This window comes from Hippocampus comes, unplaced genomic scaffold (assembly GCF_001891065.2).
Source record: "Hippocampus comes isolate QL1 unplaced genomic scaffold, H_comes_QL1_v1.1 scaffold78, whole genome shotgun sequence".
NCBI lineage: Eukaryota > Metazoa > Chordata > Actinopteri > Syngnathiformes > Syngnathidae > Hippocampus > Hippocampus comes.
Window position 1 is genome coordinate 2,544,538 of NW_017805798.1, and position 25,250 is coordinate 2,569,787.

Sequence of the window (25,250 nt, forward strand, 5' to 3'; positions counted from 1 at the left end):
AAAGGGGAACCACTTCCCTCGTATGGCAATCCAGAGGTGCCATCCCTGATGTCAAAGTCAAGTTGCAACGGCATTTGACCCAAAACAGCCCCATAAAATCCATTGTGTGTGTGGTTTTCAGCCAATTGTGGATCTCTCGAACAAAATGTTTTCCAACCTTTATTGAGCCAAGGCACATATTTGACATCAGCAAAATCTCATGGCACACCACCAAACAAAAAACAAAGGCTGTAACATGGCCCCATCCTAAAATGTATTTATATTATCAGAAGGGCGGGACATCATAACTTTCGTTTCTACTAAACCGTTTCTTTGCTTGTATCAACTGGTGCATTCCAAAGGTTTGTGTGTCTCCAGTAGGGAATGTTCCAATTTTAAGTGATGATTGCTTCAAGGACGCCAAAAGCTACTCTGTGGGCATGGGAAAGTTATCCAGCATGAAGATGAGCAGAATACACACTTCAAATGCAATCTATTGGTTGCGCTACATTCTAGCAATTTGTTTTGAAAATAAGGTTTCCAAAAGTGTACAATCTTTGACCGTGACAGATGACTGATTTTTCTTGGAACAACTCAGGAATATTAAAAAATGTTTCAAAAAAAAAAAAAAAAAAGATCATGTGCCTTTGCAATCTGAAACCAAAACACTGACTTTTAAAGCACACCAGATACGACAATGACGGGAGTATATTCATAAAATTGTTGCATAGGTTTTATGCCATATTTCAGGCCACACAAATGTAACATACAAAAAAAAAACTGAAAAAAAGAGGGGGGGATAATGAAGTGGTTTTATGAAACCTAAAAGTAAGGTTACACCCACACATATTGTATTAAATGGCAAGGCATAGAGTGCATTTTTTTTTCTCAAGCTCCCCCAACCAAGCCCCACACTTTTCGCACTTTTGAATTAGCACAAGCACAAGCAGGATTAGCCATACTGTGGGCTAAATTACAGAAAAAAAACATGCAGTTAAATATATATTGCTGATATAGTGCAGTCTTTTTTACGTGCCAGACTACTGTATGCAGTTGTATAACTTCCACTTGCAAATGAATAGCAAAGTTTGGCCACTACATATAATCCAATGACAGCCTGAACGTGACTCATTTCTAATATCAATCATTAGAGGGGAAGCAACATTTCGAGCAATTCAATCCAAGTCATGTGACGTTTAGTAGAGGAGCTTCTCGGAGGATGGGACCACTTTCCTTCCAGCCACATAAACCTCCACTATATTCCTATCGTCACCTGCACAACAAGAACCAAACTGCCATGTCGAGGATGTCATACACAAAGGAATCAACCGAGAATGAATCGTAACTGTTCACTTACCCAAATTCAAAAACTTTTCCAGAATAATCTGAAAGTAAAGTGATGAGAAATCAGTTAGCTTGCCTGGATCTTTTTGTTTTCGCACCGAACAGCTTAAGAACCGAGTCTGCGTTTGCATTTGTCGTTGAGTACTAGTATGGAACAAAACAGAGCGTTTTAGAAACATGAGTTACGTCGCGGTTCAAAAATGTAAACAAGTTTTTGTCCGCTCAATCTATTGAGCATCTCAATGGACAAGCCACACCTTCTAAAGCCAAAGACATGCCAAACTTTTTTTTTCCACACATAAGCCTTTTTGTGTTGGGTACTGTATATCACACATAGAAGAAAAGACAAAAAACTTGTCTTGCTTGTCTCATGCCCTGGCCGATGGCCTTCAACTGGAAGGCTGCATTGTACTTGACATTGCCGTTTTCGGCATGATGAGGGTGTGTGCGCTTGACAAGATTGGAATAGTTTGGGATTTTGCAGTTTACTTGACATTGCCGTTTTCGGGATGATGAGGGTGTGTGCTTGACAAGATTGGAATAGTTTGGGATTTTGCAGTACTACCAGAATAAATACATTTCAAACATTTAAAACGAAACTCGAAAGCTCTGAAAAACCATTAAATTGACAAAGCTGAAAATAGCATTTGTTGTTATGTTTCAGTTAGTTTTATAAAATCGAAATGTATTTTGGTTATGTTGTTGTTTTTTTTTTTTTTTTTTTAAGGACTCTCATTTTAATTGGATTTCTTTAATTAAAATATGTTTTTCAAATTTTGTTGTACCAATCCAAATGCTTCAGTTTGTGGATTCAAAACAACATGGATCTTCATCCATAAAATTCTGAACAGTAAACACGATATTTGTGGTTTAAAGAGAAGCTGTGACTAAAATGCGACAGGATTTGGGAAAATCCGAAAACAAGATGCATTGGTGATAAACTGCAGAAGTCATGAGGGCGAAAAAGACTCGCCTCACGGTCAAATGTAGTCAGCCTTTTCAATTTGTTCCAGCCTGCTTGTTTGATGACCACCAAGGTTCGGTTTCGCGTGTGACCAAACAGACGGCATGATTGTTTATTAAGCAAAGCAAATGTGACAAGGGTGATGACGATGTTCTCACTGGACAAAACCTCACGAAAAGCAACTGCGCCAGAGTTTATTCTTGCCCAAAGCAAACCGAACAACTGGGAACACAGCGTTAGTCAGTATTTCACGCTCAAACGTAAACTACCTTTGGTTTGTCATGCTCGATCAAGTCAATGGGCCCGCCAGGAACGGTTACGTTCACCCTCAAGGCGTCAAAGTCTTTGCCCACTTCAAAGTTTCCAATTTGGGAATCCAGGGACAGAGCTGGAAACAAAAGACATATTCATCAAGATAACACCACAACCTTCGCATATTAAAATGGATTCCATCAACATGACGAATACAGAATGCAACTTTGTATTGTACCTTGGCTGCCTCCGAGTGTCGCCAACCGGAACACTTCCTCAAAGGTGAGCGTCACGTGTTCCGGGTCCTGTACGGTCAGTATTTTGGACGTGTCCAAGGCTCTCCGCACAGCATCCAGCATCGAGGCAGAGTAGCCGCCCGCCACGTCTGACGCAGGACGTAATGAAAGGGATCGATCACACGGTCAAGAGCAGGCACAGGCAAACACTTTTTGGCTCATCATTTTTGAAGTGAACTCAAAGTCGGTCTCGTCATTCTGTTCCCACCTGTTCCGAGGCCGAGCTTCACTTTGTGGTTCAGCACGTTACGGACATTGAGGAGTCCGCTGCACAACCTGAGTAGATAAATTGTTTCAACACCAAATCATTTGTCTGCGTTTGCCTTGCGTCACGGCAAAGGCTCAACGAAGGTGAATCAGTCAAACTTACGAGATGTTGGAGTTTGGACAGTGAGACAAAGAGGCGCCTGTCTCTCGAAACAAGGCCAACTCTTCATCACTCAGATAGCAGCCGTGCGCCATCACTGTCTGTGAAGTCACAACACAATGAATCGAGTGTCGACGAGAGCATTTTTAGACCAATCGGGAATTGTTTTTTGTCACCTTGTTGGTAAGCAGGTTGTGTTTGTGGTAGACATCTGTGTAGGAATCGGAATCAGGAAACATCTCCTTCACAATCTTCACCTCCTCGACATTTTCACTGATATGGCTCTGGGAGTGAATATGGTTGTCAGACAGACACATGTTCAATTTGCATTCACCGGGAACATATACGCAAAGTCTTTGATGAAGGTGTGTTGTTTGCTTGTGTTATTATGATTTTTTTTTTTTTTTGTAGCACTTCATTTGGACTATTTCATGTCAGCAGTTGAAAACAGTTTGTGTGTACAACTAAAACTGAATCCTAAAAGATTTCAGGTCACTTGAGCTCTCTGGCAACTGTTGCCGGGGGGACATCGCCAGGTTTGGTTGCCACGGTGAGCTCACCTGAATATGCAGGTTGTTATTCTTTGCGAGCTGTCCCAGTTGTCCCAACAAGGTGCTCGAGCATGACAGGACAAAGCGAGGTGTTACCACAGGCTTCACAAGAGCATACTGCCCAACGGGGAGAGACACAAATGTCAGTCAAAATTGCAGTCACTTTGAAACCAACTGAAAGCATGAAGGACTGTCTTTGGCCTACTCTGCCAAATTCACAAGAGTTCCTACTCTGCCATGCAACAATCCATCAATCCATTTTCTGATCTGCTTATCCTCACAAGGGTCACGGGGCATGCTGGACTCTATCCCAGCTGTCTTTGGGCAGGAGACGGGGGACACCCTGAACCGGTTGCCAGGCAATCGCAGGGTACACACGGGCGAACAACCATTCGCGCCCGCAATCACACCCAGGGACAATTTAGAGTGTTCCATTAACCTGCTGTGCATGCTTTTGGAATGTGTGAGGAAAGCGGAATACCCGGAGAAAACCCACGCAGGCACTGGGGAGAACATGCAAACTCCGCACAGGAAGGCCGTAGCCGGAATCAAACCCAGCACCTCTGCACTGTGAGGCCGGCGTGCTTAACAGTTGATCACCGCCCATGCAAGAACTATCGCTGTAGACTACACCGCTACACTGCCTCCACAAACGCAGCAGCAAATGGGTACAACACTCGACTTGGCATTTTTTGGAAGATTCCTGCACGGACAGACACTCACCTTCTTCTCCAAGAGCTCAGCGATGAACCTCGAGGAAGAAAAACAAATTATTTGCCGGTACCGTCCACAAATGACAAACCACACTGATGCGTATAAATCAATGTTTTATACACACACCGACGGGTTTCCTCCAGGGACTCTTGAATGGTCTCTTTGTAATGTTTCACTGAATTGTTCCGGTCCATACACACCTTGCCCACCAAGGCTCGCTGTCCCAACTTGTCTATAAGAAGAAAGGACACAATCTCACTCTGTTGGAAGCATGCTAGCTTTTTGTACAATCGGATAAAAGAAGCATTGTTCCAGGGGTGTCCAAACGTTTTCCTCGGCAGGGTAGAGATAAAATCAATCGATCAATCAAGCGATTATAAGTTGTTCATATGATGTAGTTAATTTAGTTATTTGGAAAAAAATGCTAGATCAAGGCTTTCCGCAAAGCGTAGCTATGGATTCGTTTCAGATTTGGAAGTGGCCTTTTATTCCACTTGAATAGATCCGCCCTTCCACTGAGCAGCAGCTGAATCTCTGCATTCGGAAACAAAATGAGAGAAATCTGTCAAAAGCTGCCCATACTGGAGGATTATTAATTCATTCACTCCCAAAGACATATTTATATGTCTTTTCAGACTTCACACATTCAATCCCATATGCTTAGGTTTTTTTTTTTCCTTGCTTTTTTTTACCAAGACTGAAAGTCAAATTTGTTTTTTTTAAACGGGTCTGAAACTGGCTGGTACTGAATGAGTTAACGTGATACGTTCGCAAATCGGACCTTGGCACTGGGCAGAAAGTGGAGGAAAACATGTTTGTTTCTGAAAGTGAATTATCTCTCTTGCTCACAGTGTTATGAAGAAAAATTCTGTTCCTATTTTAGCTGTCATGCATATCCCAAAAAGTTTTTTCGTAGTAGCCGTCTGCTTCACTCACATCGACTCACCACTGCTTGATTCCAAAATGGGTTTAAACATAACAATTCTCAAACTTCGACACACAACACCTCACAGTGGCAAATTCAAGGTTTTTGAATGTTTTTTTTTCTTTTTTGACAGTGACAAATGAATGGTGGGCTAATAATTTGTTCTCAAAGAAGCGCAAAACACCGATATGTGGGTCCACATGCTCCAACTTTGTAGAACCTTCCATTTTATTTTTTCATTCACATGTCAGCAGCAGATGACATAACACAAGCCCTGTACAGACACCTGCTGACACTTGTGAAGCGAACAGCAACAAGGCACGTTAGGGTGATACTTGACCCATCGCCTGCATCACATAAATTCATCTGCTATGTCAGTTTCCATGCACACTGAGTATTTTCCATCTCAGTTTTTTTTTTTGGGGGGGGGGGCTTGTGTTCGTTGTTTATTAGGTATGATAATTTTTATGCATTTTCGAAATTCTCCCACAAACCAAGTGTGGGTGTGGAAACACCCACACTTGTCTGGACTGTTTCAAACTCCTCCATGAACACTGTTGTGGCATGTAGATGGTTCTCTCATTACCACCATTTTCTTTGATTCAACACACTGGGATCCCTTACAGGGGAGACATTTTACCAAGGACCCTTTCATAATACTAATACCAATTCAACATTGCAATTATTAGTTTTGCTTCACCCTTTAAAAAAAAAAAAAAAAAAAGAGTGGGCAAAGATGTTCATACCTGCAATGTGACCCAACAAGAGAGAGGAGTCAGTATGTATTGTGGCGAAGTAACAAGCGGTGGTTGTCCCATTTCTCAGAGTTCTTTTCTGCAAATGACACGGACCCAATTAAAGGATTAAGACTTGTGTTTTGTCAAGTGCCTACACACTGTTTAAAACTCATTCACTCCCAAAGACGTTTTTAAACGTCTTTTCAGACTGGGTCCAGAATTGGCTGGTATTGAATGAGTTTAACAAGGGCAGTACATATGTTTCTAAAATGGCAGGTTGTGTAACAACAGGGTGTGGTGTACATACAAGCAGTAAATACGTTTCTAAAGTGTCAGGTTGTGTAACAACAGGGTGTGGTGTACATACAAATCTAATGTACATGTCACACATTTCAAGGCGCTCACCACGACTTGAGTGTAGACCTCCCGTGCGAAATTCTGGTCTTTGAAGCGTGATTCCACCGGAAACGTGTAGGTGTTGAGCCAGTCAAGCAGGGGCATGTCCAGAGCCGTGCCAGCGTAGCTGTATTGAGGGGCATGGATGTGGGTGTCCACCATTCCGGGCATGAAGAATTCACTACAACGCAGAGTGCACCGTATATTATTTGTAGGTCACGTATCCACAGTCCTTTTAGTTGGATTATTGCATTACGCATACTGTCTTGAAGTCGATGTCATAAGTGAAACGTAGGCATAGGTACAGCATTTGTACTTACTGTTTTTCCAACTGAATTACTGAGGATGGACTGAATGCAAATTCTTTTGAGAGTCGATGCAGCTCTTTACCTTCACCAATAAAGGCGATCTGATGACAGAATGGAACTTGATTAATTGGCAAATAATTCTAACAGAAATGCTTGCATGGGAAAAAAAAAAGAATTCTCAACTTCAGCTCATGCGGTTCAGTGAACGTGAGAAGGTACTTTCCCATCAGCATCATCATATGCATACTAGATAAGATAACCTTTATTTGTCCCACACTGGGGAAATTTGCAGTCTACAGCAGCAAAATTGGGGGGGGGGGGAGAAAAAAACAAAGTGTTTCATTGCTACTAATATAATATTAAGAACTACTGGGATTACATTTTTTCAACACATTTTATGAATTATAAATATATAAAAATACCAACACAACACAAAAACGATTAATAGGAACAAATGTAATAGACATAATACAAAAAGTAAATGTTAAACAACACAAGTATAGCAGTCACACTAAAAATAAGTAAAATAATGGATGTGATATGTTGACAACATATCACATATTTGTTTTATCCTACTAAAACTACTACAAATACATAAAATACAAATAAAAATGAATACAAATACGTAAAATAGGTAAATGTTAAACAATACAAGTATAGCAGTCACACGAAAAATAAGTAAAATAATGTACAACATATCACATATCCTACTAAAAATACATGAAATACAAATAAAAATGAATACAAATACGTAAAATAATAAATTTGGTAATGTGCTACTACCTAAAAATGATGCCAGTGATAATTATATAATCATTACATTAATACAATTGCAATCTAAATAGTGCTTAAATATGACAATGAGAAAAAAATGAAAAGTGCAATTTGAATCGGAAAAATAGTTTTGAATTAAAATACGCAAGTGCCTAAAATGCAACCGAATACTTAAAAATATACCTTCCCGTCGGCATCAACTCCAAGTAGTGCATCTTCCAGGACCTTGGCTGCTTCTTCGCGGGTGGCATGGATCAAAGTCCCCCTGAAGACGCGCTTCGTCTCCGCGGCTCCGTCCGGGTTCGCCATCACGATTTCAGAGAAACACGAAAGTCGCGCGCTCACCTGCGTCGGACTGCGACTTTGAGTCGATCGTCTACCAAAGCGGCCGACTCGTGTGGTGTGGGATGGGCTAGGAGGGGGGCCGACTGGGACACACCTGACCAAGGAGGAAAGGCGCAGCCAATAGGAGAGCGAGAAGCAGATGGGTGTGTCTACAGTGTCCCTTTCTTTGGCCAGTTTCAACTGGCACCAAACATTAAGGAAAGAAGGGACCGACACTTCTGCATGATACGTTGTGTCCACTTGCACAATTTAACGAGATCCAATACGTCACGAAAATAAATAAATAAATAGATAGATAGATAGATAGATAGATAGATAGAGATAGATAAATAAATCAATAAATGCGCAAGAGAAACTACCAATGGAGCTTCGTGTTTATTGTTGCTCCGACAACCGGTCTCAAAGGTCTTTGCAGATTCGTTCCGTTCAAAGTTTTGTTGTAACACATTGTTGAAGTTCCTTTTATTAGTTTCAAAGAGTTTGCTCTTCACGGGTATTGGAATGAATCACAGGGTGTTCCGCTCATGTCACCATTTGATTGACAGATGAGCTACGGATGCTGCTTGTTTTATTGAACAATTAGAACGACACGGACCCAAATAAAGGATTCAATAATACTAATCAGATTGTGATTAGATCAAAACCCCGCCACCAAAGCTCTCAATATTTTTGTTTGATTGTAAAAACAACTTTTCGATTTTTCACGGAAAAGGCATACAAAAAGAATTCAAAATGAATGAACAATGTTGTGAAGAGTTCAATTACTCTTTTAATATCAAAAATAATGTGTGGTGCGTGTTCTATCTTCATAATGTCACAATACCGTTTATACATCATGTATAACGTGGACTTTTGTATGGTTAAGCAATACAATGCGATTTTCAAGAACCCCACCAGTTGTTTGAAGGTTATTTCAGGCTACGAACTGTCTGCTCTTTTCACTTCCTTTTTGGTGTGGTGGTGCAATGTGTTCGCCATAACTCACTGTACTCATCTGAATTATGTGAGCTCTTTGAATTGATACTTTCCTTAGCCACGATGATGTACAAGAAATAATATAGAGCAGATCAGTTTATCAGCTTCACTATTAAATTCATTTTACTTAACCCTTTCAGGGACAGCGGTTATCAGGTTACAGGGTGCATGAAAGGGTTAATGAAAAGGAGGAAGAAGAGGGGCTCACTCAAAAGAAAACAAATATAGACAGCAGTTATCAGAAGTTGACACACCTCGTTCAAAAGCCATTTTTTTGTGATAAATTGGACCAAAATAAATCGTTTCTAAACATTTTATTTCATGTTTAATGAGCTACTGTATACCAAGAAGTAGATTGTACAGCAATATATTTACTTATGGTGACTTTTAATGTCCTACTTTACTCTTGGGCTGTTATTTGATTTGGATATCAAGTGTGAAGGTGGAAACAGGAATATTTTTAGACTTGAATTAGGGGCAAATAGGTGCGTGGCCGACAAGTGAAATTTGTGAGTGGATGAGTAACCAATTATGTAACTTAACCAAGGTTTAGTACAAATAGGCTCAAATATTAGCACTGGGTTGAACAGGGGTCACCATCATGGAAATAAAATGTTGCCTATTGATATCCATCTGTTTCCGACCTTGATACGTCATTGTGAGAAATTGATAACGGGATCAGTGTCTGAACATAACATCATGAAAGATCATTTGAGCATTATTTCAGAAGGGTGTATCAAACTGGTAACCCTTTGCATTCATCAGAAGCAAAGAAGGAGCTCTCAGTTTCAAAACGGTTGATGGCCCGTGGATTTGAACAACTTTGATGCAGATCAACATGTGATCATTGTCATAACAGGCAAAAGCATTGTCTGAGGGATATCAAATGCTATTTAAGTTAGTCTTGTGAGCGCAGTGACTCGCCCTTGAGGAAGGAAAAGCATGAACTCCTGTGATAGTTGCATCAATGACACATGATCAACGATCAAGAGCGCTAGATCTGCGGCACGCTAACGTTGCCAAAACGCAAACGACAGCATAAAACAAATGTAAGAAAAATGAGAACCGGTGTGTTGTGCAAGCGAGCCGTGATAAGATGGTGTGAATATTTGATGGCTGTGTTTGAACTTCAATACAGGGTTTATAAGGTCTCCACCTTTTAAACCCGGGACACATCGGGAAGTGAAGGCGACTTGCTCTGTGTCATTTTCGGGTACTGATTAACTATCTTCATCTTCTTTGTCCTCAAGGTCACTGAAGTCCTCCTTTTCATGATGATGATGATCATCATCATCAAAGTCATCATCACTGTCCAAGTTCTCTATGTCCTTCGTGCACTTTTTGCCTTTGTTTTTGCTACCCGTGTCCTCTTCTTTTTGGTCCAGATGAGAGTTCACTCTGTAATAGTGGCAGAGAAATCATTACCATCATCACTATCATCATCAGTGTTTAGCTGCCATCCTGTCAACAAGTAACGTGTATGGTATGCGCTCCCAAACAGTGGTAAAATCTGCTGACCAGTGTAATGAGACAATTACAGGGTGAGATTACCCCCCCCCCAACAATAATAATAATAATAATAATTTACTGAATGGTGCTTCAATGCTTGACAGGTGGCAGTGAGACGAGACGTTAAAGGCTGTTAAAGGCATTGATTGGGCACTTGGACCTTCAGTTTAACTCCAGTGATGACAGTGACAGCTTTGGCACTTCCTTTTGCCTCCCTCTAGTGTTAAATCAAGTGAACTTCAAAGTGGCGACTCTGACTCGCCTTTTCAAACTAACTGCTCAACGAGTATAACAAATTGAACCGGCCTGTTTGAAGAAATTCCCCTAAAATGAAACCACAGCACTAATTTTATTTCAAAACATAATTTTGCTAATGTCCATTGAAGATGTTGTCCACGACTAAGACATACTGTATTTCTTTGATTCTAGACTGAAAATAGGTTGATATTTAGATCAAACAACAAGGTAAAAGGTTCTCTGCATTTCTTAATCGTCAAGGGGTACTTACGGGATGACAATGTCCTCCTTTTTCCCACATTTGCAGCATATTTCCAGCTGAAGAGAGCAGGGCTTACAAATGACATGATAAGCATCCTTCACAGTCTTCTGAGAACACTTGACACTGAAATAAGAAAACGTATATATTCTTGTAACAACAACAACAACAACAAAAAACTATATCTAGCATTGTAAGAGGTCCTGGGTCTGGGTCATTTTAAGGTCATAAACAGCACACGTCATAGGAATACGTTGTCACGAGGCACAAGACACATTCAGTTAGCCCCATACTTACTGTTTTTCATCTGATAGTTTGAGATTTCTGGCCTGGATTTATGAACAGTATTTGTACAAGCTTGCAAAGTGAAGTAAGAATACATAGTCACATGGGGCGAGAAGGTACGCTCAGTTACCATCGTATGTACATCTTTTACTAAATTGTTCCAGAATTCTGGCCTAGTAGTGTTTCTCATAAAAGCATTTCCTGTAATTATATTTTTGTTCCTCTGTTTATTGCAGTGGTTACAATTGACTCAATCAAGAGCAGCTAAAAGCAAAGATTGGATGTCATCAGTCTGGGATACAGCATATTTTGTGGGTCCTGGGGTCATCACAGGGTAACCCCTCTGTACATTTACATTACACTTACCATTTCCGGGGCTGTGTTAGAGATTTATATTTGTTGTACTTGACTTTCCACTCAAGAACATCCTTGCAGTGTTGACAGAGTCCATCGTGGATCTTGGAATTTGCTTTCTACGTTCACAGCATGTTAAAGATACATAGATTACAATTTACACAAAGCTACTGACTAATAAAAAAATCGTACTATGCATATTCAAGTACAGTCTATTGCTGCCCTCGATAGTCTAGTAAACAAGTCTTACCTTTACTTGTACACTCGCTCCATATTTGTCGTTTTTGAAGGCGATGGTGTTTTGGTACTTCTGGCCTCGCGAACGAGACGTGTTACCCCTCTGCGAACTCATAATGAGATTAATTCGGTGTTACTAGTTCACACATGGTATAATGTTACCACCGTGCTACACGAGAAGGAAAACCTGACCCGGAAGTAGTTTCCCCTCGCCACAGGAATGGGGCAGATTTGTCGCCACCCACTGGCGCAATGCTCAAAGTGATCTTTGTCTTTTCTTTCATGTGTTTTCTTTGTAGAATATTTCAATGTAACAAATAACTCACGACAAACATAAAAAAAAAGCTATAAATCATCGGACAAAATATGACACTTTGTAGTATCGGCAGTTTCGCCAATAGTATTGGTTCTTGTCAACGTCAATCGAAACGTCAGTCACCGCCACTCAATGATGACGTGTACGCCTATTTAACGCCTACAAACTGTCCTATAGGTGGAGTAAACATAATCGTGCAGCTGCCATTGGCTCACAACGCTGTCCATCACCGCCCTTTATCCTCCCGGAGGCAAGATAGCAATCTGAGCGGCGATGTCTCGTGAGTCAAGTGATACTGGTGTCAACTGCTTGTTAATACTCAACACGGGCTGATGCCAAACCGCCAATAAATTTAAATATCATCCACTGTTTGTAGTAACACATGTCGCTTTCAAATCGTGTGGATTTTTATGTTAATCGGCTTCGTTAAGTTACGTTCAGAATCCTATGTGGACGAAACCGAGCGGAGGCAGGAAAAGGAGCCGCCACGGAAGCTGCCTCAAGTGGAGGACGAAGCCTTTTGAACGCCAGTGACTCTACCATACAGCATCGCCCTTCTACAAGACGACCGACAGCACCGTGGGGATACTCCGTGTTTGGGATAACATCTACACATCTTCCTGTCTTCTAGAAAAAGAAGATACATTAATTGGCTTGACGACAAAAAAAAAAAAAAAACAAAGCTTGAGTATCGTCTGGAGACTGGAAGGGAAACACAGCAGACATCCAGGTAATGTCACAGACCGACATTCTCATCTTCAGTTTTTGTTTAAAAAAATACATTCGCACACACATATAGGCGTGTATCGCTAATTACCACCACTGACGAGTCACTGCAACCTCAACCAACCAGTTTAGAATCAGTGTAAGCTCGCCCATTGCTGCCTTTCCCACCATTTTAGAGTCCCCGGCAATGCACCACCGAGCAGGGCTCGCTTTTTTGCCCACTAGCCGGGGAGATGATGGACTAAGGGTTGACTAAAATGTGAAAACTAACAACTTCCCCCTTCTATGTGTTTAGCTGCTTTGAGATGCCACTGCACCTTCACTAGACCAGAGCAGGGGACATTAATGAGGTTCTGTTAAATTAAAATAAAAGCCGACTACCTCTCTGTAATTAAAATGCAGGCACTCGTCACCCATCCAAACCCTCCATTCAAGTTTGAGTCAATAGACTCCGGTTCATTACCAATTCTAATCTGATACCTCTGTCTGCTGGAGCTATCAAGACCTCATCAATGTAAAGTGATCATTTTTCTGGTGATAATTGGCACCACAACAAAAACACTTTAAATACAGGTCACACACACTTAACCAATTTTTAATCATATTAACCAGTTTTAGATACTCAAGATCATCAATACATCACACCACACACGAGGGATGCACTAATAGTCTGTTTTATAGACTGAGTACTTACAATTTCAGTACTGTATTTATATTTGAGTACTCAATGGTGGTCTTAATCCGAACAGGTTAGGGAAATGCTGCACAACACCATCAGAGACTATTGAACATGAATGCGTGGTGGCAGGCAAGGGAGGAAGAGAGAGACTGACACCATATCAAAGTGTTGCTTAGGTGGTTTGGTGTTTTCACAAGACATGCCTTAACTGCGCAACTCTCCTTAAGCGTTTTCCAATTTTAATATTTTTTTCAAGAGAAAAACCTTCGTCTTGTTCTTTCAGGTTTGACGAGTATGCTGTATATATTTAGGCGTTAAGGTGTTTGCCCTTGGTTTCATTTGTGGTTTTCAGTTTCACCCAACAATTTTTATTGCAGTGCATCCCCACTAATGGCACAAATAAATAGGATCTAATCAACTCATTCTTACATCACTGCAAACTGCAACCAAAATAACAAACTTATGGTTAAATATGTTTCTCTAAATAAAATGCCATCTTTACATCTCTGAAGACAGTAGGTTGATGTGGCTCTACACCTAATGTTCTAGCCAGTTGAAGTAGTTTTGCATTTGATGGCCGCTTTCAAAAATGGTGGTGGTGGTGGTGGTGGGGGGTGGGGGGGGGCGCTCACATGTTTGTGGGACAAGCATTGGCCCGAAGGCATGTGGCAAATGCTTCAGAAAGCCTTTCTCTCCTATCTGACACATTCAGTAAAGCACAGAAGCAGAAAGAACCCCACACTCTGAATTGCACTGACGCCAAATCCACAAAAGGACAGTAAAATAGTACTTGCACAAGTTCGGCAAGAGTACGGTGGGATGTGGTGAGTTCTCAGTTTCATCACAAACATCATAATACCCATCTGATGAAGGGACCAGGTTTAGGGTTGGCATAGTGGGAAGTCATCTCAAAATTTCCATTACGCATCAGGACAATGACACAGTTGCCAAACCAATGACATTTATGTTAAATACATCACGCAGAGTGTCATTACAAAGGGGCCCTTTAAGCCTACATTGGAAATGACGTGTGCAATGTACGCCGCCTTCCCGGAAGCGAATGAAGCATTTCCACCACCCAGATTTTGACAAAGTGCAGCGTTAATCTTAACTGCAGGCACCTCTGCTTCTCAGGAGCATCACATAAGTCAAAAGGCAGCCTTAGGTGGGGCCCAGGTGCCAGCTGACTGATGCCTGAGTGCTTGTAAAACCTTGAGGCAGACAGGGAAGCTGCGCTATTTACAGATGGGGCTGTGTCCCTATCGACCTGCTTCGAGAGAACCTTGCATCTCCTAATGCCCAAATATCATTTTCTCCCCACAGTCCAAACTTCTACTTAACGAGTAGACCAAAGCAAGTTTCCCCTCACCCAAAGTAGACGTTTTGTTCAACCACAGAAGCCGAACGAAAACTCTGCCATTTCAACAGGGGTGTTCAAAAGAAATGGAGGAATGTGCTGTTAATTCTTGCTCCTTGTGGTATTTTGAAGTTTTTTTTTTTTTTTTTTTTTTTAATTTGTGAAACAACATAAACGTTTCTCTTTTCAAGTTTGTAAAAGAGGCCTTTAAGAAAAGTTCCAGGACTGGTTATTTCAAGGCAAAACTATCGGTTTTCCCCATCAATATGCACGGCTGTGGCGGACCCGTTTTGAAGTTGTGGATGACATCAAGACGCTGTGGAGGATCCCGAAAGATTCCTTTCATCAGTGCATGCAGATATGACAGACAAGGTTGAGAGGGTGTTCGACTCCAGGGATAATACTTTGAATGGGAAAACTTAAATATATATTTTGTGATGTCAGTCCCGGGAGTTTTCTGACACACCTTGTTCTTAATGAGTCATTAGTAAAGAGTGAAATGATTTCTTTGCATGGTGTTTTCCTCAGACAAATCTTTCCTGCTTTTCAAGGATGAACCACTTATCCTTCAGCGAGCTTTGTTGCCTCTTCTGCTGCCCGCCGTGCCCCAGCAAGATAACGGCCAAGCTGGCTTTCCTGCCCCCTGAGCCCACCTACAGCTTGATGTGCGATGAGAGCGGCAGCCGGTGGACGTTACACCTGTCTGAGCGCGCCGACTGGCAGTACTCGTCCCGCGAGAAGGAAGCCATCGAGTGCTTCATGACGCGCACCTCCCGGGGCAACCGGATCGCGTGCATGTTCGTCCGCTGCTCTCCCAGCGCCCGCTACACGCTGTTGTTCTCCCACGGAAATGCGGTGGACTTGGGCCAGATGAGCAGCTTCTACATCGGACTGGGTTCACGGATCAACTGCAACGTGTTCTCCTACGACTACTCTGGTTACGGCGCCAGTTCTGGGAAACCTTCCGAGAAGAACCTGTATGCTGATGTGGACGCCGCCTGGCAGGCACTCCGCTCACGGTAAGGAGGCTTGAAAGTGACGGACACATGTTGGAGTGAATGTCAGACACTGAATGGACATTGCATCATCATGTGTGAGCATGCTTAAGAGTGAAGGAAGCTACATGCGCATGGGATGATATCGTTAACGTTGTGTTTTTTTTTTTTGTTCATGACTTCTTCGGGGATGTCGTCAAGCATGATGAAACACACCGTTTTATTGCGTCGCTCGTTTTCCTTCTTTCTTTAAATCTGATGTGCGACCCGTGCGTCAACCACTTTTGCGCCCCATTGTTTATTTGGAGGAGCAACGGGAAATGGTATAATGTTCTACGCGTTTCCTGCTATAAGACAAACGGCCAACAGCAGCTTCAACCAAAAAAGATGAATGAGACCCGAGTTGTGCACTTCTGTGTTACCTCTGCCAAGAAGATTCTTTCCGTTGACATTTGTCTGACCGTTGGCAAATGTTTTTGTGAATGAGTGTGTGTTCTTTGCGTTTCCTGCGTGGCTTAAGTTGGAGTAGTCACAATACATTTGAATGTACAAAGAACTTGGCAAGTGAGCAATAACATGCGCGGCATAATGACACTCTGGTTGAGTCCATCGAAATCTTCCATTTGGGTCAGACTACAATATCTGGAGCAAGAATTTGAGCCTCTGTTAGTGTTCATGAAAGGGAAGTTATTGACCTATCAGTGTCAGTCACATGGACCTCTTCAGTGAAAAGAAAATCAGACGTTTAGGAATGCTTCCTGCAGCAACATTAGAAAGTTGATGTGAGGCTGTCAGTCTCCCAGTTGCAAATTCATTTACGTTGCATTTACGTCTGGGCTCTTCGGACAATGGAGGCCACTGTTAGGCGAAAGCAGTGTAGGACCGTGGCTAAGAAAAGTAGCACATTGTAGCATTTGAATGACATCAGATTATTATTATTATTATTTTTTTTTTGGTAGTCGACACTAAATGTGATGAAATGTCGAGCTGAAGTACAATACTCTATGGCGTCACCGATATGCACTGACGTCAGTGTTGTAAATTGTGATGTTGGTGCGTGTTGAATAATCCAACGTCCATGCTGAAAAAGTTCCGCTTAGCACAGTTCTCCGTGCATTCCTGGACGTACGTAAGATTTCGCCGACCAAGATAGAGCTTCACGGCATGTGTCCGTCCTCGTTCCTTGCCGCCAATCCTGAGATCCCACTGCTAGAAATATTTCATATTTTTAAGGCTAGCGGCGATCAGAATAGCCGAAGCTAGCGACTCCGACCACCACTCTCGTCCACAAAATAATAGATTCATAATCAGATAATTAATTCAACTTTTCTATCAAAGAATACTCTGTTTTCATTATGTTTTGTCAGTGACACCGTAAATATGTTTAGTGTTATACATTTAAGGTTCGGTTTTCTGGGATAGTTTCTCTCTGCCAGTACCGTAGCTTCCAGCCGCCTTTGCCAATTACCCACAATCCAGCAAAGGCATAATATTGACGCCACCCTGCGTACTTTTTAACAGCCAGCCAGGTCTCGTCCTCTGCCAGTCGTGTGGACGTCAGTGTCAGTGGGGGATATTTTACACATGACCTACATCTCAGTGTGATGTATATGTATGAAACGCTTGTTGGAGCGCAACGATGAGAAGCGAGCGTCCGCTGTCAAACGTCCCACTTTGTGCGATCCTGCTGACTGAATCAAGAATGTGTCAGTGCGTGGCCTAGCCATCATCCCTGTTGCACATCTCTTTGTTAGCTCAAAAGGAAATGCATCACAAACTCAAGACCGAACCCGCCCCCCACACAGTGGTCCTGTCTGACACCGCCCTTTGAAGCCACCACATTCTGTTCTGTCAAGTTCCCCTTCTCTTTTACTTACTTTGCCCGAGGTGTGTGCTGTTACTTTGTCACAGTCAGTAAGTGTAACATTTGGCAGAGTGTGGACAAAGCGATGCCATCTACTTTGAATACAAAGCGCAACCACTGCTCCTGCGTCACACACAATCTCCTCCTGCGTGTGGTTTGGTTAGCCGCTGGACAAAGAGCTTCTTTCACCTGAGCAGGGAGTGGTTCAGTTGTTGAGTCATCAGACGCAAACGCAAAGCCCTAATTATCATACTAAAGATTAAAACTGACTATATCATGCTGTACAATGTGTAAAGTGTGACATATGTTCTACTCTGTGTGTGTGGGTGTGTGGGTGTGTGTGTGGGTGTGTGTGTGTGTTTTTCTCGGCTGAATGGTATCATTTTCCTTGCCCTCCGTGATGGAGGCGGGCCAGCAGTCAAACCTGCCAGTCTAATATTCAGTGGTAGCCTAGCAACTGATTTCCAATGAGCATTCAGACCCAGGCCTTCTTACTCTGTGGTCGAGAAAAACAAACAAGAGCAACTCACTTTCTGGTCCATCGGCATATAGATGTCAAATTCCACTCTTTCCAATTGGCTGTTTGCTTGCCATAGGACCCGCTTGTCCTTAAAGACTAAAATGTCTCCAGCAGTGGTTCTCAACTGGTGAATGCCAGACAGGTTCCAGCGGTCCGTACATATGACGTTTCTTGTTTCCAGACGTCAATGTTAAGAATATTTTTTCTTTGATTTGCAATTGTCATGTTCATAAATGGTTTCTTGATAAGGCATTTTGAACATATCGTTAAAATCTGATATACAAATGCATTTTTAAGGTTATTTTAAAACAGTATGTTTCATTAATTGTTCTTGATGTCTGTTAGCTGGTTTCAATTTAGCTACAATCGGCAAAATGCACGTCGCTGTATGACAACAGTGGAGAACCAATGGTCTACTGCAGGGATCGCGGTCCCCCAGCAGACTTTCTTACATGTAGCTTAATTGTTGTCATCATGGTCCTACAACAAATTGGTAAACAAACGCATGTATTTGCCCACCAGCGCATAATCGTAAAACGTTTGTCTGTCTTGATCCATCGGCAGAACAAATGGCACTTTAATCTGAGAAATGCGTCTGTGCATATGTTCCGGATGTCCTAAAAGTATCATTTATTGCTATACTTGCTCTCTCTGGGTTGTTTTCCACTCCTGGGGGGGAAAAAAAAGACAGCAGGCATTCAAGAGCCAAGAATCGAGGAACAAGGGAGGATGTGAGGTATAAAAGATTGGATTTGTGCCTCAAGACAAAACTGATGAGGGGCTGTGGGGGGGAGGGCTGTAACCATGGTCGCATGGCTGACTATGGTACGGCAAGGTCTACTCAAGCCTCGACTCCCTCCACAGCAAATTGTAGGCTTGTGTGCTGTGCTGCCAACTTCCCACAAGCGCAGCTGCTTTTCCTAGATGCTCTCAAACCAAGACGGAAGGCATCTTGTTTGATCTGTTGTGTTTCGACGTGTGCTCGTTGCTTCCTCATTTGATTCAATGACGTCGTTGGTTCAAAAGGACATAATGCATCCTGTCACCTGATAATTAGGCAGGACCGTCCGACAGTATTGTCACATGGACTTGTTTGTGAGATCTATGTGGGGAGGGTTTATGCAGTGAGTGAAACTGGCAAACCCCCTGATAAGCACAAGATAATATACTCTTATCGCACAATGACAAAACATTTATTATAAACAAGAGAGAAACTGGAGAGAATCATGTCGCTCGTGGCTTAAGGAAAACATCATGAGTCCAAGGGTCAACACTCTTTCAGAATTTCTAATGCTGGCGTGCTGTTACGGCAAAGCGGGCAACTGTGGTGCACAAAGCGATCCATTTAAAGGCCTCCTGACAGGAGCATGAATTGACCATCAACCAGCAATCTCCATATTGTGTGTTTACTATCCTTCACGGTGACCTTTGGCCATGACCAGGAACGGGCGCCATATAACCTGAATTTTAATCATCTTTGAGGAAATAGTGGGATATTTATGACCATTAAAACAACGAAATTACTGCAGTGAGTGCAGCTCGCAGGTAGCAGCAGTCATTTATTATTTATGATGTAATATTAAAACATGTCCCGTAACAATGTTCAGCGATGTAAACATCTTTTAAAAGTGAACTGTGTAATACAAGCCAGCCTGGGTAAAAGGAAAAGGCACAGCACGGTCTAAGTGCAAGCGAGCGGAAGGATCAGGTTCCTCTTCAAGCAATGTCAAATTTAAGCTGACATTTTAAATGTTAAAAAAAAAAAAAGGAGACTTCGACTGTTTTGCTGAAATGGACGACTTGTACGTTTCACCTTTTGCAAATGTCGTACAATATTTTGAAAAATGAGTCATCTGTGTATTATACATACAGTCTTATGCTGCCAATTGGTTGACGCTGACGGCGGATCAGGGTGCTCCACTCGTGTCTGACTCGTGCTGCAACTCAAGGGGAGAGATTTGTTTCGAAGTTGTTCGCACAAACACAGGTGCGATTTTTCACATCCGTTAAACACATCTGCTATTTCATGTTTTTCAGAGCCACAAATCCATCTGTGATTTTCACGTTTTTTTTGATTTTGCGTGTGTATTCTTCGTGACTCACCTTTTGTAAATATAAAGTTCTGCTTGTGAGTTGTTTCATGTGCGTTTGTGGCCACGCGCATTTATTTTTTAGACAAACATCATGCTTTTTTCAAGATATTCACGCACACGCACACCTGTGCGTGTGTGTGTGCGCGCGCGCTTTCAACTTGTCACCATCCACTTTAGCGCTTGCTGTAAATGTGAGTCATATCAGTTGTTCATGCGTTCTTTGTGATGAGCTCGGAACATCTGGCCTGTGATGTCAGCAGTGCCGAGTTGGGTACAAGCAGTTTTGGTCTTTGTTTTACTTTCGGTAGTCAGTATTTTCTCGAGAGCATTTTCTCAAATTCCACAAACCGCAAAAGCAGTGCGTCGTTAACCATGGGAAATAGCAGAGCTTGGAGCCAGGGTTTCGGGTAGTCAGCTGACTCTCACGAGAGTGCGTCACATTCGCGATAATCTGCTGGGGAATGTCTTCTGTTGCCTTTGTTTTACCCTCCCCATCACTTTCATTTTTTCCAACATTAGTGTTCTCTCGTCAGCTCTATCTGCTCTTCTTTTGATATTTCACCCCGCTGAGTCAGTGATACAAAAGTACCTCAGCGTCATTGCATGATTGTGTGCTTGATTTAGGAGGCGGCAATAGGTGAGTCACGAGTAAGTTATTTGGCCTTCGGTGTGTGTGTGTGTGTGTGTGTGTGTGTGTGTGTGTGTGTGTGTGTGTGGTGGCTCATGGAGCAGCATTTATGTCTTACTGAATGTATATTTCTAACCTTCGTTTAATTGGAGGACTGCAATTAGAAACAAGAGTGCCCTGTGCCTTCCTCTTCCCTGCTTAAATCAACATGCAAAGCTGCTTCCAAAATACAGCAACCCCCACCTGCCCACCAAGCTGTTTGTTTTTATATCAGATGGCCAATTTGGAGAGCCACCAGCGTGTGTGGCAGAGCAAACACGATTTACCCAAACGTGTCTCCTTTCGCAGGTACGGCATCCGTCCAGAAAACGTCATTGTGTATGGCCAAAGTATTGGCACAGTGCCTTCTGTGGACCTTGCCTCTCGCTACGAGAGTGCCGCAGTGATCCTGCACTCTCCGCTCACCTCCGGCATGAGGGTGGCCTTCCCCGACACCAAGAAGACTTACTGCTTCGACGCCTTTCCCAAGTGAGTTCACTGATGGATGTGATGGGGGAGGCGGGGTGGCAACTCTAAAATACAGTGGTGCTTTGAGTTATGAATTAAATTTGGTCTGTAACATTGTTTTTAACTCTAAACTATTGTATCTCAAATCATCTTTGCCCATTGAAATGAATGAAAAGGACAATAATCTGTTCCAGCCTCATAAAAAGCACTCATGAATTATTATTTTTTTGATCAGGAAAATTAAATAGCACTCTTCAGTATTTTAGTTGATAAAAATTCTAGTAATAACAAATAAATAGAATTAAAAATAAAATACGATGCATCATTTCATGCCTCAATGGCCCCCGATGTGCTGCGCCATCTGGTGTGTGGTTTGACCACCAGATAAGTGAATGAGTCGTTCTTCTCAATGGATGAAGAAGATATGCCTGTGAGTGGTGTAGAATGCCTGTAGAATGTGTTGCTGCACAGTTGTTCAAATATTCCTTGTTGAAGGGTTATAACTCGTGACATTGACCCTAGTTTTGTTAGCCCGTCTATCGTGTTTTGCACTGTGTGCCAGCATTACACTAGCAGACTTTCGTAAGTTATGTGGTGTGGTTAAATACAGAACATGTAATTTTCATTCTTTTAGGTATAGTTTTACAGTCGACTTCAAATGGGAATGCAAAAAAAAAAAAAAAAAACATCTTGAAGCAATCATTCTTCACCCCTTTGCTGCTTATTGTGAAGTTGGCTGGCACGTGTTCGGAACTCAATTTTTTGCTTTCGACTCACGACAAAAACATTGTCCAAGCGATGACTCAAATCTTGAAAAACTCTTAAGTCGGGGGAAACTTGTCAGTTGAGATGCCACTGTTCTGGCTTCCGCTTTAGTATAGCACGTGCTGCAGTTATTCAGTGGCTATGCATTGTCCAAGACACTTCCTTTTTCCTCTTTTAGGAAAAGGTGGTGCTTGTAGGTAGCGCTAATGACTAGCTCCGTTTTCACGACGGTCTGGTTTGGTACACGTGGACTTTGATCGGTGGACGACACCCTGATTTGGTTAGTGGGTGTGTAGCTGTTGGCTGATCAGCTTATATCAGCTGGTAGCAGCATGAGCTCTGTAAATAGAGTGACGACATTGCAGCAGGATGTTGTGTCAAACAAGAAACGCAAACAGCCTTTCAGTTGTAGTCCACAGCATTCCCCAAACCGTGAAATTCAATTCATAAAGCACACAGTACTGAGTAGAAGTCACCACTAGATTTATTTTTATAATGACAGATTTATCAGCTAGTCTTTATCAAACTTTCACAGAGGTTTTTTTTTTTCCTCTTCGTCAAACCCTCCATGACTTGTTGAATTGTCGCGGCTGCGCTTTATAATTGTGTGTCTTTCATACTCTCTCCATAGCATTGACAAGATTTCAAAGGTAACCTCGCCGGTTCTGGTGATCCACGGCACGGACGACGAAGTCATCGACTTTTCCCACGGCCTGGCGCTGTACGAGCGCTGCCAGCGCCCCGTGGAGCCACTGTGGGTAGAAGGGGCGGGACACAATGACGTCGAACTCTACGGACAGTACCTGGAGAGACTCAAGCAGTTTATCGCGCACGAGTTGGTCAACTTGTAGAAGATGGAAAAGCTGTCGAGATAATATTGATGGTTGTTTTGGTTCTGTTCTTAATTATTTTCATGGCAATTTTTTTTTTTTTTTTTGCTAAGACGCAAGCATTGTTTGCCTCTGTGGACGTGTTGGTGGTAGAATGATGATGTACCACCTGTGCTACTTGGAGCTCCAGTTCAGTCCCGTCCACTCCACTGCAACTGTGAACCTTGAACAATACACAAACTAAAACCTTATTGTTTTAGCTTTTGTCTTTAGCCGTTTTTTGTTTTTTATTTGTTTTTTTTTAAACACGCTGCACAATTGCACATTGCTACAGTATGCGAATGCAAGAGAGTAAACGACATACTTGTAAAGAAGAGCCCGTGTACAAGTGTGTATGTGACATTTTTGCTGCCTTTTACAAAGGACGCGTTCCTCACTTATTAATGGAAACCTCCGACCAGGCCACAAGGATCATGTCATTGTTTCTAACAGCCTCAATCCAAACTGGACTGTGCTCTCCAATCCAGCTGATGTTGAATTATTAGTATTTTTTGTATTATTATTATTACTGTTGCAGTACATTATACATGATATTTGCACATATCAACTGTCACTGAAGAACTGTGTGGGACAAACTCCTGTGTCGGTCTGTGTTTCCAAGTGTTTAGTAGAATATATCACAAAGAGACAGACTCTCAGAGATCATCTCCACACTTGATGACGTTGCCTCCTCTGATCTGAGTTTTTTTTTTTTGTTTTTTGTTTTTTTTTTGGGGGGGAAGTTTAGCGTGCAATGTAACTCTCAGATTAGCATCACTATGCAGAAATCTTGTGTCTTTTTAGAAGAACATGTCAAGAAGACTGCTGATTCTGAAAGTGTTCCTCTTTTTGTTTTTAGGATGTTAAAGGATCCATATCGATAGATCATATTAAATATATCGCTTGTATTTACTGATATACTGTAACTATAACAGATTTAGTTTGTCTTTTTTAATATGCCGAAGACGTATACCACTAACGCCCCCTTAGGCCTTTAGTGGTGCCTGGAGTCTATTTATTTCCTGTTCAGGAAGATTAAAAATGAAGAGGTTTTGTTTTCCTTAGAATATCTGAATAGAGATTGAATGAACACCACACCTACTAACTCGCCATGCATGTACATCGACAATAAATTATGCCATAGCTCGGCGTTCCAGGGACCCTTTTTGTGCTTTACTTTCACGCTCTTGCCTGCTTGCCATTTCTGGTTCCATTGTTGATGGTTTACTTACCCTTTTATCGCTGAACAAGGCCAAACAAGCTATTTCAATGCACTAATGACTCCATTCACTATCAGAGCTGAGATTAGCAAATGTCACCTTTCACGCAATGCCATTTCTTCGTTGTTATTTTTTGGCCTACAAGCCTGAAGTCATGTCTGACGCTGGATCATGTTCAAGATATGGGTGCTAGTAGAACTCTTCACATCGACTGATTCAGGATTCGGCGTCTTATCGGGTCCTGGGTGATTTCTTTTACAAGACCACCGTTCATTTCTGTCTTAGTAAGAGTGCTCTTTATTTTGTGCGCTTTGTAAATAGGACATCATATTACGCCTGTACTTTTTGTTCCTTCTAAAACCAAATTGCCATCATCTCTGTTATTCTACATTTATACTTTATGTGACACCTGTCAGATCAAGTTACAGCCCTCATTGTTTTCTACTGCTCGGCACTATTGGCATTTCTGATTCTGTTTTTTCTACCGCATATTTCGATACAAATGGGACTCAAACTGTAATAACAATATTAACTTTACTAAATCAGATGTGGCTAGTGAAAATAAAATGGTCATTTAGAAGAACTCTTGTTTGTGCTGACTTTTATTTTATTAATTTGAATGTTGCATAAGCCTTATTTTGTCCAGTCAAATAAAAGGAATGCAATACAGCCGCCAACCACCCTATGAGTAATTGACCATTCACCACGGAAAATAATTATACTGTACTGCAATTCTCTTTAGATGCCACAAGATGGTGGCAAATGACTGCTTTTGTGAAAACGAAGCTCTTAGACTCCCTTCATTAGAAACTGCAAATAGGTGAGTTTTAACAGGATAGGTTAAAAAAAAAAACCTTTGTCACGACAAGACATGGATGTGGAAGCTGCCAAGACTGAGTTTCA

The 25,250-nt window shown here is 41.9% G+C and overlaps 3 protein-coding genes across 4 annotated transcripts; 1 reads left to right on the top strand and 2 right to left on the bottom strand.

Annotated features, from left to right (window-relative positions):
- Window positions 1–599: 599 nt before the first annotated feature.
- Window positions 600–8,028, bottom strand: gda (guanine deaminase). Its single transcript, XM_019885534.1, has 14 exons — window positions 7,791–8,028; window positions 6,846–6,934; window positions 6,535–6,706; window positions 6,139–6,226; window positions 4,594–4,699; window positions 4,477–4,504; window positions 3,763–3,870; window positions 3,379–3,486; window positions 3,206–3,303; window positions 3,044–3,111; window positions 2,778–2,924; window positions 2,557–2,675; window positions 1,337–1,364; window positions 600–1,252 (listed from the first exon to the last, which is right to left on the bottom strand). Exons 1-14 carry the CDS (start codon window positions 7,914–7,916, stop codon window positions 1,176–1,178), a joined length of 1,362 nt encoding a protein of 453 aa, XP_019741093.1. The 5' UTR covers window positions 7,917–8,028; the 3' UTR covers window positions 600–1,175.
- A 1,428-nt stretch (window positions 8,029–9,456) lies between these two features.
- On the bottom strand, window positions 9,457–12,018 carry cunh9orf85 (chromosome unknown C9orf85 homolog). Its single transcript, XM_019885551.1, has 4 exons — window positions 11,822–12,018; window positions 11,584–11,690; window positions 10,945–11,058; window positions 9,457–10,325 (listed from the first exon to the last, which is right to left on the bottom strand). The coding sequence occupies exons 1-4, from the start codon at window positions 11,921–11,923 to the stop codon at window positions 10,148–10,150; spliced, it is 501 nt and encodes a 166-aa protein (XP_019741110.1). The 5' UTR covers window positions 11,924–12,018; the 3' UTR covers window positions 9,457–10,147.
- Window positions 12,019–12,128: 110 nt separating this feature from the next.
- abhd17b (abhydrolase domain containing 17B, depalmitoylase) lies at window positions 12,129–24,930 on the top strand. Of its 2 annotated transcripts, none has more exons than XM_019885549.1 (4): window positions 12,129–12,854; window positions 15,415–15,905; window positions 21,335–21,514; window positions 22,890–24,930. In XM_019885549.1, the coding sequence occupies exons 2-4, from the start codon at window positions 15,439–15,441 to the stop codon at window positions 23,107–23,109; spliced, it is 867 nt and encodes a 288-aa protein (XP_019741108.1). In that variant the 5' UTR covers window positions 12,129–12,854; window positions 15,415–15,438; the 3' UTR covers window positions 23,110–24,930. The 2 variants fall into 2 exon arrangements, with proteins under 2 accessions (XP_019741108.1, XP_019741109.1); XM_019885550.1 differs by having other exon boundaries at window positions 15,438–15,905.
- Window positions 24,931–25,250: the final 320 nt, after the last annotated feature.

Bases quoted from the DNA above. Each gene is read 5' to 3' on its own strand.
- cunh9orf85 (XM_019885551.1), bottom strand. From the start codon at position 11,923: ATGAGTTCGCAGAGGGGTAACACGTCTCGTTCGCGAGGCCAGAAGTAC. The intron at 11,059-11,583 runs GTAAGTGTAATG...TTCTTATTTCAG, and splicing joins CTAACACAGCCCCGGAAATG to TGTCAAGTGTTCTCAGAAGA. The intron at 10,326-10,944 runs GTAAGTACCCCT...CCACTATTACAG, and splicing joins AAGGAGGACATTGTCATCCC to AGTGAACTCTCATCTGGACC.
- abhd17b (XM_019885549.1), top strand. From the start codon at position 15,439: ATGAACCACTTATCCTTCAGCGAGCTTTGTTGCCTCTTCTGCTGCCCG. The intron at 15,906-21,334 runs GTAAGGAGGCTT...CTCCTTTCGCAG, and splicing joins TGGCAGGCACTCCGCTCACG to GTACGGCATCCGTCCAGAAA. The intron at 21,515-22,889 runs GTGAGTTCACTG...CTCTCTCCATAG, and splicing joins TGCTTCGACGCCTTTCCCAA to CATTGACAAGATTTCAAAGG.
- gda (XM_019885534.1), bottom strand. From the start codon at position 7,916: ATGGCGAACCCGGACGGAGCCGCGGAGACGAAGCGCGTCTTCAGGGGG. The intron at 6,935-7,790 runs GTATATTTTTAA...TTCTGTCATCAG, and splicing joins GAGTTGATGCCGACGGGAAG to ATCGCCTTTATTGGTGAAGG. The intron at 2,925-3,043 runs GTGGGAACAGAA...GTCCTGCGTCAG, and splicing joins GAAGCTCGGCCTCGGAACAG to ACGTGGCGGGCGGCTACTCT.